Source organism: Colletes gigas, unplaced genomic scaffold (genome assembly GCF_013123115.1).
Source record: "Colletes gigas isolate AHSC1104 unplaced genomic scaffold, ASM1312311v1 Colletes_gigas_Sc00020, whole genome shotgun sequence".
In the NCBI taxonomy this organism is placed as follows: Eukaryota; Metazoa; Arthropoda; class Insecta; order Hymenoptera; family Colletidae; genus Colletes; species Colletes gigas.
Genome location: NW_025106649.1, coordinates 2,908,958 through 2,927,731, shown reverse-complemented (window position 1 = coordinate 2,927,731; position 18,774 = coordinate 2,908,958). Strand labels below are relative to the sequence as shown.

Here is an 18,774-nt window from a genome sequence, read left to right as displayed (position 1 = left end):
TAAATTTGTCACGTGACTTGCTCGTTATTACCCATATAATGACGGAACTCGCTTTTGGGAATGCAATTACGGGACAAGAAATTTTGCCCTTATATGAGCAGATTTTGGGTCAAATGAGGGCTTATTCGAAAGAAGAAGGTCCAATGTAGCGCGCTCTGGTCAGTATTAGAATTGCACAACTCTTTTAGTAACCTAAAAAGACCTCGATTCTGTGGGTGTATTTTGTCGATTTTTTTTCTCAAATTTCGACGTTCATATTAATAAATGTGAACACAATCTCGTTCGATCCTGACCAGGGCACGCTGCATTGGACCTTCCTCTTTCGAATGAGACCTCATCCGACCCAAAATCTGCTCATATAAGGGCAAAATCTCTTGTCCCGTAAACCCATATTTCGGGCGAAATTTGGGTTCTTTTTTTGATGTACTGACCGTGTACTAAAAATGGAATAGATAGTTCGTATTCTCTTGAAAGTATGAACATGCATTTACATGTAAAGAGATATATTTCTCAGAATCCCATGCACTTTTGGCTGTACGTATATAATGCAACAATTTACTTCTTTCTTAGCCTTCACCTTTAGACACGGTATACCATTACCCTTTGCAGGCGAAAAAAAAACAAAACAAGTAAACAACTTGAAAAAAACTATTTATGTTTTATTAATAGTCTGAATAAAATGGTTGAATCACATGGTTTTATAGTCAAGTTGAAGTGTAAATAAATGTGTACACAAATGCGTGTAATACAATCCTAATGATAAAAAAACTGTATTTTGTATTACGCTCTTTACTAATAACGAATAACGAATAACAGTAACTTGAAGTTATTTATTTTGAATTGTTATTAAAATTATTTTATTATGAATTTTGATGGGAAATTTGATTTCTGTGGATGCGGTCACTGTTTAGCTGTAATAGACCGCGCATGCGCAAAAAACCTGGCTCATCTAATACATGATAGTCATGATACGCTGGTCGGTTTCAGTTTCGCGTATACAAAGCATGTATTGTACATTGATATGTCATCTATCCCCGCCGCTTTCTAAGATAATATAGTAAATTCACCGTAATTCAAATCCCCAATAGGTTATTTGTAACTTCACTGTCTTAAATGGCAATAATTAATGAAAAAGTATATATTTTTCAACGCTTACTAAAAGCACGTAGTTGTTATTGGTGATCATCAAACTTGTCCGATAATAAAATTCATTTAAAAACTAAAACTGTTTCATTGTCGAACTGAAGGTTTATACTAGTAATATTTCTATTACTTTCGCTGCAATTTAATTTATTCAACTATAATGTTAATTTGAAGATCTCATTAAAGTACAAACAAACACTGAGCTCTATTGTAACTTGTATTGTACAAGTAATGCATAATACATTTAATGGATTGTTGTTTCTGTCAAATATTTGTATTTTAGTAAAAGATTTACTTTGTGATAACAGAATAACTGTAAAACACTCATTCACGTATTGTGGTTGACTGTAATTTTAAAATAGTAATTCGCTTTAAGAATACTATCATGAAAAGTCTATTGATTTTTGTACCTGATAGCCTTTATAAAGAAAAGCCAGGGTATATGTTTGGTAAAGTAAAATATGATGATGACACAGGAGTAAAAAAATTTTATGTAATCGGAATATGTAGTATTGATAATTTTGAAACAATGAAATTCAACAGTAATATAATTGGATATTATTCTGCAGCAGAACATAAACGTGGATATGTGGATAAAAAATATTTAGATTGGATTAATATATATTTACACCCGAGCTTGTCTTTTGGAGAAAATAAGTATGATTATAGTATAAAGGGTATTATTATCAACAATAAAAAAATTTCAACTTTACATTGTCATGCAGTTATTACAGTATACGATCAAGTAGTACTTAGAGAAACAGAATTATTTAGTCAGAAAGCAATATTAGGAAATCATTTTTATGAATTAATGGAAATGATACAAAACAAACAGGTTGAAGGAGAATTACGAAAGAAGGGAAAATTTACTTATATAAAAGAAACTCTATTAATCTATCATATGTTTTTGTATTTTTATCCAATTCTCCTACTTAGTAAAATAACAAGTAAATTATTACCAATATTTAAATATTCTTTCCTTGGTTTACACGTTCATGGATGGTTGAAAAATGTTAAATGGATGTTAATTACTATAATAAAAAACAAGCGATTTACATTGAAAACTGGCAATTATGCTTTTGCATTGATAATAGACATGTTATTGGGAATATTTATTTTGCAATTTTTATTGCACTACTTTGAATATACATTTCCATCTGAAATACTTTTGAGTAACGCAGAGGTAAGTTGAGAATGCAAAGATATTAAAATAATATAGTAATATTACCTAATATTCATTTTAATGTTTAAGTCCATGTATGCTTTGCAGAAAGTGGTGACATTTTTAAAGGATTTAATACACTGGTTAATGGGTGTACCAGCTGGATTAAAATTAAATCATGCCCTAAACAATATGCTTGGAAAATTTTTTCTTTATCATATACATTTATGGTGGACGTTCTTAATATTTATGAACTCTGTAATGGATTTTGCTTTTGAAGTATTAGTATTATTTGGAAGATTGGGTATCACGTTTCAAATAGCAATTGCAGCTGACCTTTTAGCTCTTGTCAGTTTTCATGCATACTGTATTTATGTATATGCAGCAAGGTATCTATATATAACAATCAAGATATAATTAAAATATTAATTCAGTTTTTTACTAGGCTCTTCAATATTCAACTAAAGGGTATTACTGCTTTATTTCGATTATTTTTGGGTAAGAAAATGAATCCGTTGCGAGAGAGAGTTGATTCTTGTCAATATCAACCAGACCAATTGTTTGTGGGGACATTATTATTTACGATCTTGCTTTTTCTTATGCCAACAACATGGGTGTATTATGCAGTTTTTACCATGGTATATTAAAGACAATATATTAAGAATTTTTATAATTATTCAAAATTAATCATTTCTTACAGCTTAGATTAGCATTGATCAGTTTTGGAGGTTTTTTGACAAGAATGAAATTTTATCTTCAAGTTATGCCTGTGTACACATTATTTAAATGGTTATTTCATTCTTATAATACACGTAGTAAGTAAAATATCTAGCATTTAATTTATTAATTATTAAATTTATATGCATGACAATTTATATGTCTTAGGTATTGTAAACATTAAAGTACATTCACACCATGCAGAAGGGCCAATAATATTAATAATGACCATGGTGGTAGCACCATGGAATCAAACATGGGATAAGTGTATACCAGATACAATTGATCGACATCCGCCCATTGAATGGAATAAGATAATAAATAATATAATATGGGGTGAATTGCTATATCCACTATAAATATTTATTCATAATTTCTCGTAATAATAAATTATATTTTTATAATACATTGCTGTAATAAATTATTTACATTTGTTTTTTCATATCTTTATTTCTTTGGTTAGTAGCTTTGATGCCATATAAATATTCCTTCATCTCTGGAGTCATTTCAGAAATTATCATCTCATCAATGTCATTTTCTTCCCTTAATATACCAAAGTAAATACAGAAAGCACTTAAGCTAAGTGATACCACCAATGATTGATAATTGGGTTGATTCTTCCGTCTGTGTGAGCCAGCCTCCCATTTCGCAGCTTTTGAAGTAGAATATTGTATGGGCTTGTCAAACTCATCATGCATATTGTCTTCTTTAGTTTTTGAACTAGTATTATGTTTTGAAGCACAACACATCTGAGGAATAACGTACCTATAACATGTTAATTTTTTCATTACATCGATCGAAGGTATTAAAAAAATAAAGTACTTTTGTTCAAACACATAAGTCAATTAAATGTAGAAACACGGTTCTTTATAATACATAACCTTATTAATAAAAATGTTTTAGTACAAAGAAGAAATATTTTTTAAGTTATGTATTTTAAAATACCTTTTTAATAGTATGTTTCCAATTTTAATTTGCGATTTAGTCTCGATAAATTTTAAACGCAACATCTTCATAAATAGTTCGCACCAACACCAATTAAACTACTTATTGCTAGTTCGTAGCCTATACCAACTCGTACTGATTGATAATCTATTCAGGCTGTACATCTATACAATTTTTTTCCAAGGTTACTTAATAAACATATACAACTTAATAATAAATCCACTCTTTTGTATTAAACTTGTCTTGCAATTGAATAAAAGTCAATAGTTGTGTCATGTGATTATAATTGTTCCTTGTTTTTATGATGCTCTGATTCTTGTTTCTTAAACATCCTGGGTTCAAGTATCCACATGCATGTGCAGCGGCAATCAATTTTGAAAGCGTGTGATATTTTCCTTATTTTCTCACACTTGTTATTTAATTTTCATACCACATTAATATCAAGAATGTTATTATAACTTTGTAAATTTGGTATTACGTGCATACGTAAAGTAAATAACTGATCGTTCGTTACGATGGGTTCCGATAGCACATCAAAAGTTGAGGTTAAGAATCCAAAATCACGTAAGAGAACAAAAAAAAAAGAAAAACCGGAAGGTAAATATTCAGTACTTTAATAATTTTGTTTTTTTTTTTTAAATATTGCATTAGTGACAGTAATGTCCTTTTGAATTTTCTTTCTAAATAAATTTTACTAAGGTTAAAATCTATCTAGCCAACTCTCAATATTTCTATTGTAGAATAGGAGTATTGTAATTGAATTTTTTCAGATATTAATAATAAAAAAGATTGCAATACAGATGCATCGCAAGACGATGTTAATCAAATAAAGGAAATAAATGAACAGAACATGATATGCAAAAAAAGAAAGCAAAGAAAACAAAAATCAAATATTAGTCATAACTTAAATGGTATGTATAAAGAAACAATAAAGAATGATGAACAAGAAAATAATTTTTATGATATACAAGATCAGGATCAAAAGGAATCAAGTGACGAAGCAACTTCTCCGAAAAAATGTCAAAGAACAAAGTAAGTTAAAAGTTGCATTGTTACTTTAATTTTTTAGAATTTTAAAATAAAAAAATTTTTTAGTACTATGAATATGGATAATAATTTAGAAGGTACAACAGAAGCTCATAAAAGCGATATAAAAAAGCCAAAACAACCTTCTAAACGGCAATTGAAGAGAGAAAAGGCTGAGAAAAAAGAGAATGAAAAGAGGGAGGCTAATAGACTGGAAGCAATGAAAAAGGGTTTAACCTATGTTTCAAAGGTATTTTGAAGACTGCGTCATACAATTGAGATTAAATAAATATCAGTTTTCTAATTTTTTTATATAATCTTTTTATCTATAGTGGAAACATGCACAGAGCGAATGGAAATTTGAAAAACTAAGACAAATTTGGTTAATAGATAACTTATTAGACGAGACTTCCATTCCAGACGACATTTTTCCTACAGTTTTAGAATATTTTGAAGGGTGTAAAGGAATGGCAAGAGAACAACTTTTAAAAAAAGGCATGGACGTTATAAAAAAAGTAGAGGAAAGTGAAGAAAATAAAGATGAATTGGAATCTGTTGCTTACCAAAGGGCAAGAAAACTTTTGCAAGCTTTACCTACTGAAACTTAATTGATTTAAAATATACCGATGAAGCAACGCATCATTTTGTTTCAAAACTGAAACTATAATGAATGTTAGATGTATTAGCAGATTAAATACTAGATATTGAATTGCATCTGAAAATTTGATTGATACTTTGTTTATAAATTTTAAATTTCACTGTTTTTAGCAACATGTTTACATTTTAGGAGTTTAATTGTGAAAATGTAATTGAAATTATAGCATGTAATTATGTATTGTGTCATTCATGAAACATACATTAATAACTACAAATGTATGTACTTGTATTAAATATTTGTAAATAATTAAACAATAAAATTTATCTGTTTATTACACAAAAAATATTTATTTAACAATTTAACAATTCCCTAAAAGTTAGTATACATAAAGCTGGAGCTATACATTATTAAAAATTGTACTTTATACTTGTTACTCAAGGTAGCATCCTTGTACAGAATATTGTACAAACTACCCCGTTGACTACAGAGTTTTTTAATAGTAAATTGTAATTAGAATAAATTACATTATTCTGAATACTTATCTACAAATTGTTTAATTTTATCTATATCTTGAAGACCAACAATTCTGTCTAAAACTTTTCCATCCTTCATTGCAATTAATACTGGAATAGATCCAACCTACGTATAAAGATAATTTGTATTATTCTGATAGAAACAAAGTGTCAATGAACAAATAAATAACAAAACTAACCTGATAATCCAAAGCAAGATCGCTATTCTCGTCTATATCAACCTTTGCCAATAAAATCTTCCCTTGCTTTTCTGCAATTACCGACTCTACACGAGGAGTGAGCATACGACAAGGATTGCACCATCTATAAAATGAATTATACATAATAGTACCTTTTACTTCATAATTTGATGGTTTAAGATAAGTATATACATACGTTGCAAAAAAGTCAACGATCACAGGCACTTTAGAGTTTTTAACGCGGTCGTTGAAATCTTTTGGATCTTGAACTTTGAAAGCAGTTGAAATTGCTTGCTCTTGGGCTGGAGCGTTTGCAAATGTTCTGTATCCCAAAGCATTACGGGCAGATCTAATGCCGACGCGGAACATATTTTAATATTTCGTAAATGTACAATACTCGCAATAAATTATTCTCAAAATAACAATGTATTAATACAGATTATGAAACGCAATACACGATTCATTTAAACTTAACCTATACTTTTATTTTTAAGTCGCACGACGGTTGACGCGTATATACAGCAGATTGCGTCAGTAAATAGTCTGCGCCAGTGTGGCCAGATCGGGCATAATTGAGTGCATCGAAATCGACAACAGTGACGACGAACTTCCTTAGCGTCTAACGGAATGGTGGGGATAGCAGGCATACACTACCGCACGAGCCACGTGTACGTGAGCTCGGCGCTTGCGCACAACTTCGGGAAATCGATAAAGAACGCTAGTGTCAGCCTTTCCTTCTTGCTCTTGTAAAAGACAAAACAACTGAAATACGATCTCGCGATAAGTGGCATACGATTCCAAGTCTCGACTGCCCCAGCATTTTTACTTTCCGACCTATATGTAAGGTATAAGGAAATTTATAAAGTATCATAATGAAAAAAATTTTGAAGTTTTTTTTTAGCGGAAATACACGTTTTAGGACCCCCTGATCATATTGTGACTATTGAAAAAAAGACATTTTTTTTGTTCCTCAACGACTAACAATAAGTGAATTTCAATAACGAAAAAAATATTTCGAAATTTTTTTTTAGCGGAAATACACGTTTTAGGACCCCCTCATCATATTGTGACTACTACAAAAAAACATATTTTTTTTTTTGTTCCTATGCTATTGACATGATTGCGTCTAAACGGCTGAATGAATTTCAATGAAACTTAACATTTAAGTTTTATGTTCTCGTTTTAAGGTCTCATGATATTTTAAGCGTGATCAGCTCCCATATAATGATGATTATACGTTTTTAGTTTTATAATTATTTCGATACATACACATCATTTGTAACAAATTTTTAAAGCGATTTATATAAATCTTAAGAAGGATTAAGATCAAATATATTTTTCTCCTATCTTTCCTAGACAGGAAAAATTAAACGAAATCTTATGCCTTGCATACCTACCTAAACCACATAAAAAACGTATTCCACAAATATTTTAGAATAATGTTGTTCAAAGCAGTCTTACTCGTAAAGGGTTAATTAAGGGTTAATTAAAATGAAAAACCACTCTTAGCCAGTACCGTGCACGCTACAAAATAGATTACTACTGACTTTTCCCACTATGTTTTTTAATAACCGTATCAAATTGTTACACACAATCAAATGTTATATATTTGACTTAACTTTACATAACAAAATAATTGTAACGATAGGTAAAAGAATAACGTGCACGCTACCGTTCAATGGAAACCACGGGAAGGTGGTGGTCACTTCCATCAGGAGGGAAATGTAAAAAATTGTTATTTCTTTGTAACATTATCACATGCCGTATATTAAAATGTTTTTATTAATGTAATGAAATTACAATATAATGAAAAACTAACTCGTGAATGCATTAATTTTTATTAATATACACACGAGCCATAAAAATGGAAAAATGATATAATTGTTTACATTTCCAAAGGATGGGATGTCGGGATAGGACGTTTGCGATTAAGCTGGCACGTTATGTCGTGCATTGTTGCTCTTACGGTACCGTGACGTAAGTGTAACAAGGCGCGACATTCTACGTCATAGCCACACTATCTACAGCAAGCAATTTCACTAACTAAAAATATACGGCAAAATATAAGCAAATAAATGAAGAAAAAAAATGATAGTTAGAGCAAGCAGAATAGTATTTACAGCAAGCGAAATACGTAAAAAGAGTAACAACACGAGACAAATTGAACGACTATTTACATATTAGCGATGTCCAAAAAAAAATATTTTGGACATCACTAACAAGACTGCGGTTGCAGTGTAAGCGCTTTCGCGTGACGTTATGGCACATACATGCATCACACCTTGTTGCGCCTACGTCACGGTACCGTTGACGTAACAAGACCAGTCTACCGCGACGTCGCATGAAAATGTTTATACTGTCATTGCAGCCTAATAGTACGAATTTACTAAAGAGCTTTTCTCTGGAGAGAAAAATCTCTCTAGAGAAAAGCTCTGTAGTAAATCGGTACCTTAATTTTCGTCATATGACGTAGCGGGAAAATTCTCAAAGTTATTGTCATATGTTGCGTTTAATCTTAAATTACACTTTTGCTTCTTAGCAAATCTATGATATAAATTTTTGGAATACAATAGAGCTAGATGATCGTCATCTACCTCCATGGGTTGAGAGTTTTCCCTCTGCGCCTTTAACGAAGATTTCACAACGCAAATAGAGTTGACGCTGGCCGAAGAAAGTTTATTCCGTTTCTTTGTTTTTATGTCAGGTAACATGGAAAACAATCTTTCTGCATCGGCATTGGAATTTGGAAGTGATCTAATTGTATTTACTGAGGGGTTGCGTGTTAGGATAAAATTAGGTTTTAAATAAATCGCCGTAGTTCGCCTTGTGTTCTTTATTGTCAGTGTTGTCGACTCCAAGTCGTGGCGAAGACTGAGTTCTACATTTTCCTTTTTCTCCTTCGAACTGTTTGCAGCCACCTAATTGGTTGAACCGATATGTCGAAGTTAACCAATTAGGCATTTTGCAATTCGGAAGTCGCCGCCTACTCCTTGCGCCCTTGACGCGCTTTTTGAGGAAGGCGACGCGACTCGGTGGGGGGTACCTCTGTCGACGGAAGTTTGGCAATGCAGCGGAATTTCCTCCAAGTCCAGGCCTGGTGATGTCACCCGCCGAGGGTCGCTTGACCTGGCGTTGCAGCCCTTCGGAAATCCCTGGTTTACGACATGTGCAATATGCCACTGAGGCCGTTAGCAATCTTCGACGAAAAACATGCTGGCTAATAAAATTCGTAAGAAACGGCTTTCTCAAAAGTGGCCTTTTCGACTTTGCTTGTCGTAAACCATGCTAGCATTTGCACGCCAAATGTTTCTTTTGTTGTGCGAGCTAGCCGCTACATTACTAATTCAGGAAATTTAATTTTATAGTCCAAATTTCGCGTTAATAAAATTGTTTTCCAGAAACCATCGAATTTCATCTCGATAAGCGTCTGTCTACCTTTCGTTGTAAATTCCAAAGGCAATACTGACCATTCTGTTTGCAGTCCTTCTTCGTCGAAACCGCCGAATTTCTTAGCGATTAAGAGAACATTTCTGAAGGAAATGTCTCTATTTGTATCATTTAATATAAAAGTTGGTTCAAAAACATACAACATGCTAAGAATTGCTCGACGAAGACATGCTCGTTTGCAGCTGTAATATAAAACATTAAACAATTTTTCCTTACGGTTTCTACGATGTCGGACTTGCCTTCTGCATTCAGTTGATGCAGAAAATTAAGACACTCTGTTCCTAAATTTATACTATTAAATGGAAGTTGATTTTCGACTACAGAAAAATTCATCATTCTTACTAAATCTATGTGTTTCAAAAGCTGCGGTTTCAGAAAATTGCGTAATATATCGCATAAAAGTTCTGCCGCAGTCTTTTGAAGCAAATGAATTCTTGTCTCTTGAGTTTGAAAGAAAATGCTAAATTTATAAAAAAACTCAAGAGCGTAATTTAGAAAATAAAGATATGCTTTGGCCTCTGGATTTTGCATCGAGATTAACAGACGTTCCCCGGACTCTGATTTCTCGCTTATTGTCAATTCTTGCAAAAAAAGCAATACAGAGTCCCAATTCTCTAAAAGTGTAACTACGGATGTATAATGCGATAACCATCGCGTAGAACACAATTTTAAAATTTTTCTGTCGGTTGTTTGAAAACATTGCTGAAATTCGCGGAATATAGCCGAACGTTTGGGACTACTGTATATGAAAGTTGCTACTTTTCGTAACAACTCCTCGCATATGTCTGGAATGGTATTGCACGCTTCGCGCACTACCATTGCAGACAGATGACATGGACAGCGGACAGTCAAAAATTTGTCCCTGCATTTTGTTGCAAGCTTTGTCATAAAGGACGAGTGTCGCCCTGTCATGACAGCAGCGTTGTCACATGACAACGCGACAATATTTTCGAACGGAATTTCTCTTTCTATCATGGCAATTTCAAATGTTTTATATAAATTATCTGCGTCACAATTTCTGGCATCAAGATGTAATAATTCTACCAATTCCGTTCGAACATCCAAAGTCTCGGGTGCAACATAACGAACAAGAAACGTCATCCATTTCTCGTTGGTCGAGTCGGATGTTTCGTCAATATAAATAGAAAATTTAGTGTTTTGTAAAACACTAGAAATACGTTTTGTTTCTAAAGGATACAAAACGTTTGATATAATATTTGAACACTTTGTTCGACCGAACGACATATGTTTCAAGACATCAGGATCTTGCCCAATGTCTTTGAAAACTTCAAGAATCGTCTCTGCGGTTCGATACGGAATATTTTTTTCGGCTATTAATTTGGCAAATTTGATTTCCGCGGATTTTATCCTTTCATCCAACGACAGAGGCGATTCTTCGGATTGCGTCGTAAAATTATTATTCAAATTGTCTGCGTTATCGTTACTCTTTTTATAATTCTCAATGTGACACTGAGAATCTGCATGATTATAAATCGTCGATAATCGACATGAAAATTGATTGTTGCAAACCGAACAGAACCACGAATAAGGGTCGCCGTCGACTTTATGCAACCATGGCTTGAAATAATCATTCTCAAGCCATTGAGGCATAAAAGTCCCTTTTAGAAGTACTATTTTTTTTATGACACCCAGATTCTCCGTGTCTATACACGTTTGAGGAACCGCAAGAATAAGACTTATTGCATAAAGTACAATAAAAACGACTTCTATCATGGGGTACTGCACGTATCCATGATTTAAATCTATGATCATTTATCCATGAAGATAAAAAACCGCGCTTACACTTATTCTTCGATTTCACAACCGTTTCCATGATATAAAAGCAGAAAAGCGAAAGAACAGAAAATTACAGAATACCTACGCGAAAGCTTTTTTTCAATTTAAATGTCTCAGAATGACCTACGGCACGTACGAAATAAAGTTCTATTGAATGAATAGCAGTATATAGACGACAATTTAATATATTTCATTTTGCAGAAATGAATTTAGAGGGGAATCAAAAAAAAAGGAAAGAAGAATATAGACGTTCTAATATATGGCATGTGATAATGTTACAAAGAAATAACAATTTTTTACATTTCCCTCCTGATGGAAGTGACCACCACCTTCCCGTGGTTTCCATTGAACGGTAGCGTGCACGTTATTCTTTTACCTATCGTTACAATTATTTTGTTATGTAAAGTTAAGTCAAATATATAACATTTGATTGTGTGTAACAATTTGATACGGTTATTAAAAAACATAGTGGGAAAAGTCAGTAGTAATCTATTTTTGTAGCGTGCACGGTACTGGCTAAGAGTGGTTTTTCATTTTAATTAACCCTTAATTAACCCTTTACGAGTAAGACTGCTTTGAACAACATTATTCTAAAATATTTGTGGAATACGTTTTTTATGTGGTTTAGGTAGGTATGCAAGGCATAAGATTTCGTTTAATTTTTCCTGTCTAGGAAAGATAGGAGAAAAATATATTTGATCTTAATCCTTCTTAAGATTTATATAAATCGCTTTAAAAATTTGTTACAAATGATGTGTATGTATCGAAATAATTATAAAACTAAAAACGTATAATCATCATTATATGGGAGCTGATCACGCTTAAAATATCATGAGACCTTAAAACGAGAACATAAAACTTAAATGTTAAGTTTCATTGAAATTCATTCAGCCGTTTAGACGCAATCATGTCAATAGCATAGGAACAAAAAAAAAATATGTTTTTTTGTAGTAGTCACAATATGATGAGGGGGTCCTAAAACGTGTATTTCCGCTAAAAAAAAATTTCGAAATATTTTTTTCGTTATTGAAATTCACTTATTGTTAGTCGTTGAGGAACAAAAAAAATGTCTTTTTTTCAATAGTCACAATATGATCAGGGGGTCCTAAAACGTGTATTTCCGCTAAAAAAAAACTTCAAAATTTTTTTCATTATGATACTTTATAAATTTCCTTATACCTTACATATAGGTCGGAAAGTAAAAATGCTGGGGCAGTCGAGACTTGGAATCGTATGCCGATTATCGCGAGGTCGTATTTCAGCTGTTTCTCTTTTGCAAGAGCAAGAAGGAAAGGCTCACACTAGCGTTCTTTATCGATTTGCCGAATTTGTGCGAAGTGCCGAGCTCACGTACACGTGGCTCGTGCGGTAGTGTATGCCTGCTATCCCCACCATTCCGTTAGACGCTAAGGAAGTTCGGCGTTACTGTTGTCGATTTCGATGCACTCAATTATGCCAGATCTGGCCACACTGGTCTGCGCAGTCTATAGTCTGTATAGTTACAAACATAGTGACCAACATTATAGAGTGAAAATAAAATTCTTTGAATTTGTTACGTCCCGAGATAGCGGTTTAGGGAGAAAGGACGGTGGGTTGGTGCCCGTGGAGCGCTGAACCGCTCTGCTCGGCGAGGCGCGCAAAAATCAAACTACTATTGATTGCTCGAAAAAGATTGGTCAAAGTTTATTCGTCTTAAGCTTGATTTTAGATACAATTCTGTTGACTCTCAAAATCGATCTGTTCCTCCGCGGAAATCTTCTCGTCGTCCTCGGTGTTCATCCCTTCTCCGGAATATTCCTTGATCCTCCCTCTGGATTGTCCTGGTCCAATCGGGGTTCGTGCCTTGCTCCCTCCATCCGGATCGTCTTCGATCGATGATCCACCCCCGAGCCGAGTGGAGGTGGAGGTTTCGCGGCCATGTTGGAACGGCGCGCGTGAGAGAGAGCGTGGGAGTCGAGAGAGAAAATGAGGCTAGCGGCCTAAGCAACCCTTAAGAAAATTTATGACCCTTGTGAGAGTAAACGAAACTCGAAGCGAAGTGTCGCGAGGCCCTGCTGCGTGTCAAGACCATTGAAACTCTTATCGGAAATAACTAATCGGTCACGGTCCGTAATAACTAAACAATAAACTAAAGGAACGATGGAACCTCGAAATCGACGCGGCCTTTAGAAAATAAACTAAGTATCTGAAGAGAAGTGCCTTCCTTTCTCTCTACCTTCCCCAGCTTGATCGCCCACGTTGAAAAATATACAATCGTATTGTTTATTACAATACGCTGGTCCGTTTGAAATTCGTTCTTAACTAAAACGCAGTTACATGACTCTGCACTCGACGGTGAATAATCGGGTTACAATTAATTCCCGTTGTGGCGCTATGTGCATTAAACCTACGTTCACGTGATAACGTAACAAATTCATTTTTTTAAATTACGAGTGATTCGATTATGTCTCTTCTCAATTGGTGATTTTTCACAGTGATTCACGATTTTTTGTGATTTCTTTTCATTTGTAAGAAAGCATAATTGTTCTTTGCTAATGTAATATGATTTTTTAAAAACCATTTATTCTTGTTAAAAATATGTTTCTATAATCTTGTTTTTATATCTGGTTTAACGCTTGTGTAGTAAAAGTTATTTTTGTTTTTGTGTGGTTGGCTGCATTGCTGTATGTCCCCTTTTTATGTCTTTTGGTGTGTCTGTTTTTTTTTTTCTGTGTGTGAGAGTAAGCCTACGAGGAAGCCACAATGTGCGTCAAATTATTACACTCTTTTTGTTTCCTTTCTTTTTTCTTTTCTAAATTAATAAACAAATATTGTATAAGTTGAGTATATTCTCTTTAATTCTAACAATTCTAAGAATAATTTTTTACTTGTACACTTTATTTTGTTTTGAGAAATAAGTATATTATTCGCCATTATTAATGCAATATTATAAATGTGCGTATTTAACATTCTGTTTAATTACGAAGGATACTCCACCCAGGTAAACAAATTGAATTACAAGAAGAGATGTTATTATTAAGTTTATGAAGTAAATATACAAGGTGTTCGGCCATCCCTTGGAAAAATTTTAATGGGGTATTCTAGAGACCAAAATACGACGAAAATCAAGAATACCAATTTGTTGATGGAGGCTTCGTTAAAAAGTTATTAACGTTTAAAGTTCCAACCGTACTGAATTTTTTTCTAGAAAGTGGGTAGGATTTCGGGTGTATGTCTATACACCAAAAATAATTGTAATTGACTCCCACAACCGAAAATAATTTTTCCAGACGATTTGAAATTTTGTAATTTAATTGTTAATAACTTTTTAACGAAGCCTCAATCAACAAATTGGTATTCTTGATTTTCGTCTTATTTTGACTCTTAGAATCTCCCATTGAAATTTGTTCCAGGGGTGGCCGAACACCCTGTATAAGTAATATGCATATACGCTCAATTTTACAACTAATTGTACCTGTGCCAATAATTTTATGACTCACTATCATTTTCTAATTGCCTCAAAATTACATAAAATTCCCCCCCCCCCCCTGCATTGGAAACATTGATCTAGCATTTAAAATAGCGAAGATATTAATTTAGTCTCTTACCGTCGAGACACCGTGTATACGTTTGTTTGCAAGAAAAATACGAAAGCAATGGATGTTTGTTTCAAACTGTTTCAAACGTTCTCGTTCGACCTCTACAATACGCGATGTTTGACAGAATAACAAAAGCCAAATCGGCACGAGTTTCGCCATTACAGTTTCAAACGTCGAAGTAAACGGGTAAAGTTGAGTGCAAAAAAAAAACACACGAGTGACAGAAATTCGCAAAAATATCAAAATATTCCACGAAACCGTTGATTCGCGTTGGAAGATAGTACCCGATAACAAAAATGGCACTGGAACTTAGAAGCAATCGTTCCAAGTCCACATCAGATATTCTGGACGGAATAGTGTACGAAAATAAAAACGTTATGGAAAATTCTACTGTGAATAATCGTTACAGGACATATACCGTCAAAAACCTTAAGAAAGAGAAGAAATACTTCGTAAAAACGTCGTGTTCTGATTGCAATCGCGAGGAAGAATCGTCGACGCCGAAATCGCAAAATTTCGTTAAAAAGTGGATTGCCTCGCTGGAAAGAAAAAATGAGGCTTGCAAAGCGGACGATGAGTTTGTCACAAAATATTACAGAAGGAACTCGAATCCGAGCTCTGACTATTCATGCAAAAAGAAACTCTACGATTCTATCAGAACAGAAACAAACAATGGTTGCGGACACCATCGCGTGAATACGAGCGAGAATACCTTGGTAAATTCGAACGACGATATGATTTCTGAAAACAAAACAACTGTATTTACGAATAACAAAATAGATGATCAGTTTTTGCCAATGAATGACGGCAAGAGAAAAGAAGGCGCAAATAGGAGCAAACATCGAGATGAAACTTGTGCAAACTTACGCCGCAATGGATCATTTCGAGATTCACGAATGCGCGAAGCAAATTCGAAAAGAGCATTCGATATTAACAAAAATAATGAAAAGAAGACATTTTATAATAGTTCTTCTTTCGATCCTAACCGAACTCGAGTTGAATCGGAATACGAGGATGACCCTTGTAATTTTTACTTTTTAAAAAAAAGTAACAACGATCGAAACGGGAACACTTTGGAAAAGATATTCAAGAATTCGAAGGAAAAAAGAGATACGACGTTCGATGGACGTTCGAAGAAAAAGCTCAATCGACAAAGATCCTTCAAGGACTTTTTTGGATCCATGATCAGGTGGAAAAAATCGGAGAACGAGGAAAAACCACGGCGTTTTATGTCTTGTGATCACTTAATAGAAGAAACGAAGACATTCAATTCGAGAAGCGTTAAGAAATTGTCGAGAGCTTTATCTTTGAAGGTTGTTGCATTGCAAGACAAAGATGAAGATAATTGGACACGGGTAAAATAAATGAAACTCTTTAACTAAAAATACGTAACATACGGGGAGGGATATATTTATACTGCGAATTTAAAAATAAAATTAAAATATTACGATAATTGAACTGTTCGAGGAAAATAAAAAACTGTTTATTACATTCTTCAAATACTTTGTCTAATCATTGGCAGCTCTCAATTGAATTAATTCATAAATTTTAATTATACAGTAATAAATTGAAGAAAATTTACAGATTAGAGGACGGGAGGCGATAATTCATCCGATTTATGCAGGAATAAAGAACGAGCAACTCTTAGAATCTTTGGCAAGAAATAAGGAAAAATTATTTGGACTGAATGAAAGCGAAGAAAGTCTTGTAAAACCCTCCGCAATTAAGGACATAGTGAAACGTTTTTCACAACTTCCGGGAAAGACACAGACTAATGACAATTTCAATGAAAGAGGAAGAAGATTGGTTGTTGAAAACGGGTATTGATAAAAAAGAACCATATTGGATGAGTAATTTTAGTTCTGACAAATTAGTATATCTTTTTTAAAATACTAAAACACGAATAATTTAAGTAAAAGAGAAATTTATTTATGTGACTTGTGTAAAACTAGTACACTCAATTTACTAAAAGTGTACTTTATTGTATAAGTTATCCGATGTTTTTCTTCAATTTTTCTTTTAACGAAAAACCAGTTTATAATTATGAAATAATCGAAGAGTTACAGTTTTAGAATAAGTGTAAATAATTGGTCATTTTGGAAAATATGAAAATTACTCGGGTATGAAGTAATATTAGAAGTATGTCGGTAAGTTCGATCGAATATGGATACATTGCGTTATATGATTATGACTATTTATAACTTTCCTACGATTTAATAATTTTAAATAATTAATTATTGTTTACCAGACACCTTTACTTTTATAGATCAATACATTTTCCAATTACACTATTTTCTTTGAACGGTATAGAGATTCGTCCCGGCGCAACGGAAAACTCACCGAATATCACTCAACCTACAGTGTTACCAACCGAATACCGGGGGCACCAGAAAATCTTCATTCCATCTTCGTACACTATGCCAGATCGTGAGTACTTGAGCTCGTAGAGTTTCGAAGAGTCGAAAAAGACAGGCTAACACTTGCCCTTTTTCTCGACTCTCCGAAGCTGCCCAAAGTGAGCGCGGACGTAAGTACTTCAGTCCGTTTCGAAGGAATCAAGAGAGAAAGGCTCTCATTTACTTTCTTTCTCGACTCACCGAAGCTGCCCGAAGTGAGCACAATACTTCGAATAACTTCAAGCAGTAGAAAAAGAAAGCAAATGTGAATCATTCTTTCTGTGGGAGTTTATCGAAAATAAGTGGGACGCGAAGACACGTCTGAAGGCTTTGAGTCTTGAACAACAGCTGACTCTCCAGGTGGGTTCACGCCGAGCGCAACATGGGCGCTTCCCCCACTCTCGCAGCTAGAGTGAGAGGGAAGACCGCAGTCCCTACATTTCTCGCTTTTGCATCGCCATCTATTCGAAATGTCAGCAAACTACAAGGGTCGTCGTGACCGACGTCGCCTACATTTCTCAAAAGCAAACCTGTAGAAGTCTTCAATAACAAATGTTCTTATTTTATAATATGATCAAAACAGAAGAACTAATTGCAAAAGTAGATTAATAATTCTTCTCGATACGTTTCGAGATAATTGTATTAATTTGTTACAAAGAACTAAATGTTATATGTTTGATTTGCCTTAACTTTAATTAATACAGTGAAATCATAATATAATGAAAAAAGAGCTCGTAAATACATCAATTTTTATTAATATACACACGAACTATAGGAACGAAAGTAGCTCTCTAATTAGTTGCGGTTGCAGAACACGCGTTTCCGCGCGAACTGTGCTTTTGTAGTAAACACAAAAGCTTCAAAGCTTCAAATCATTGAGGCATGAAAGTTTGTTGCAGACGTTTCGTTATAATATCATTATTTATAAAAGTTTCTTTAGAAAATAAAGATTTATGTCTCGTAGATTCTGAATGCCTCTTGACGTTTGAGGATCGACATTTAAATTTTTTTACATAAAGAACAATAAAAAACTGCATTATTTTTTGGCACTTCAAATAATTATGATTTTAAATTTAGACCATTCATCCAAGCAGATTAAAAACTATATTTCAACTTTTTTGGGGGTTCCTCAAACGCTGTTATTTTTTAATAAAAATATTAAATAATAATTTAATTACGTGCACTAATTAAAAACTAACTGCTAAAAACTTACCCAAATACATAAAATGTCACGACACTATAGAAATAACAAT

The 18,774-nt window shown here is 33.5% G+C and overlaps 4 protein-coding genes across 4 annotated transcripts; 2 read left to right on the top strand and 2 right to left on the bottom strand.

Moving 5' to 3' along the window:
- The first annotated feature begins 913 nt into the window (after nt 1-913).
- Nucleotides 914-5,759, top strand: LOC122400699. Its single transcript, XM_043402282.1, has 8 exons — nt 914-2,326; nt 2,414-2,694; nt 2,751-2,943; nt 3,006-3,120; nt 3,191-3,358; nt 4,738-4,999; nt 5,063-5,243; nt 5,326-5,759. Exons 1-8 carry the CDS (start codon nt 1,529-1,531, stop codon nt 5,599-5,601), a joined length of 2,274 nt encoding a protein of 757 aa, XP_043258217.1. The 5' UTR covers nt 914-1,528; the 3' UTR covers nt 5,602-5,759.
- Nucleotides 3,339-4,478, bottom strand: LOC122400700. Its single transcript, XM_043402283.1, has 2 exons — nt 3,968-4,478; nt 3,339-3,787 (listed from the first exon to the last, which is right to left on the bottom strand). Exons 1-2 carry the CDS (start codon nt 4,036-4,038, stop codon nt 3,448-3,450), a joined length of 411 nt encoding a protein of 136 aa, XP_043258218.1. The 5' UTR covers nt 4,039-4,478; the 3' UTR covers nt 3,339-3,447.
- Nucleotides 5,760-5,937: 178 nt separating the features above from the next.
- LOC122400766 (thioredoxin, mitochondrial-like) lies at nt 5,938-6,837 on the bottom strand. The gene is made up of 3 exons (XM_043402399.1): nt 6,500-6,837; nt 6,304-6,427; nt 5,938-6,230 (listed from the first exon to the last, which is right to left on the bottom strand). The coding sequence occupies exons 1-3, from the start codon at nt 6,670-6,672 to the stop codon at nt 6,117-6,119; spliced, it is 411 nt and encodes a 136-aa protein (XP_043258334.1). The 5' UTR covers nt 6,673-6,837; the 3' UTR covers nt 5,938-6,116.
- Nucleotides 6,838-15,307: 8,470 nt separating this feature from the next.
- LOC122400892 lies at nt 15,308-16,991 on the top strand. The gene is made up of 2 exons (XM_043402627.1): nt 15,308-16,480; nt 16,710-16,991. The coding sequence occupies exons 1-2, from the start codon at nt 15,422-15,424 to the stop codon at nt 16,950-16,952; spliced, it is 1,302 nt and encodes a 433-aa protein (XP_043258562.1). The 5' UTR covers nt 15,308-15,421; the 3' UTR covers nt 16,953-16,991.
- The last annotated feature ends 1,783 nt before the right edge of the window (nt 16,992-18,774 follow it).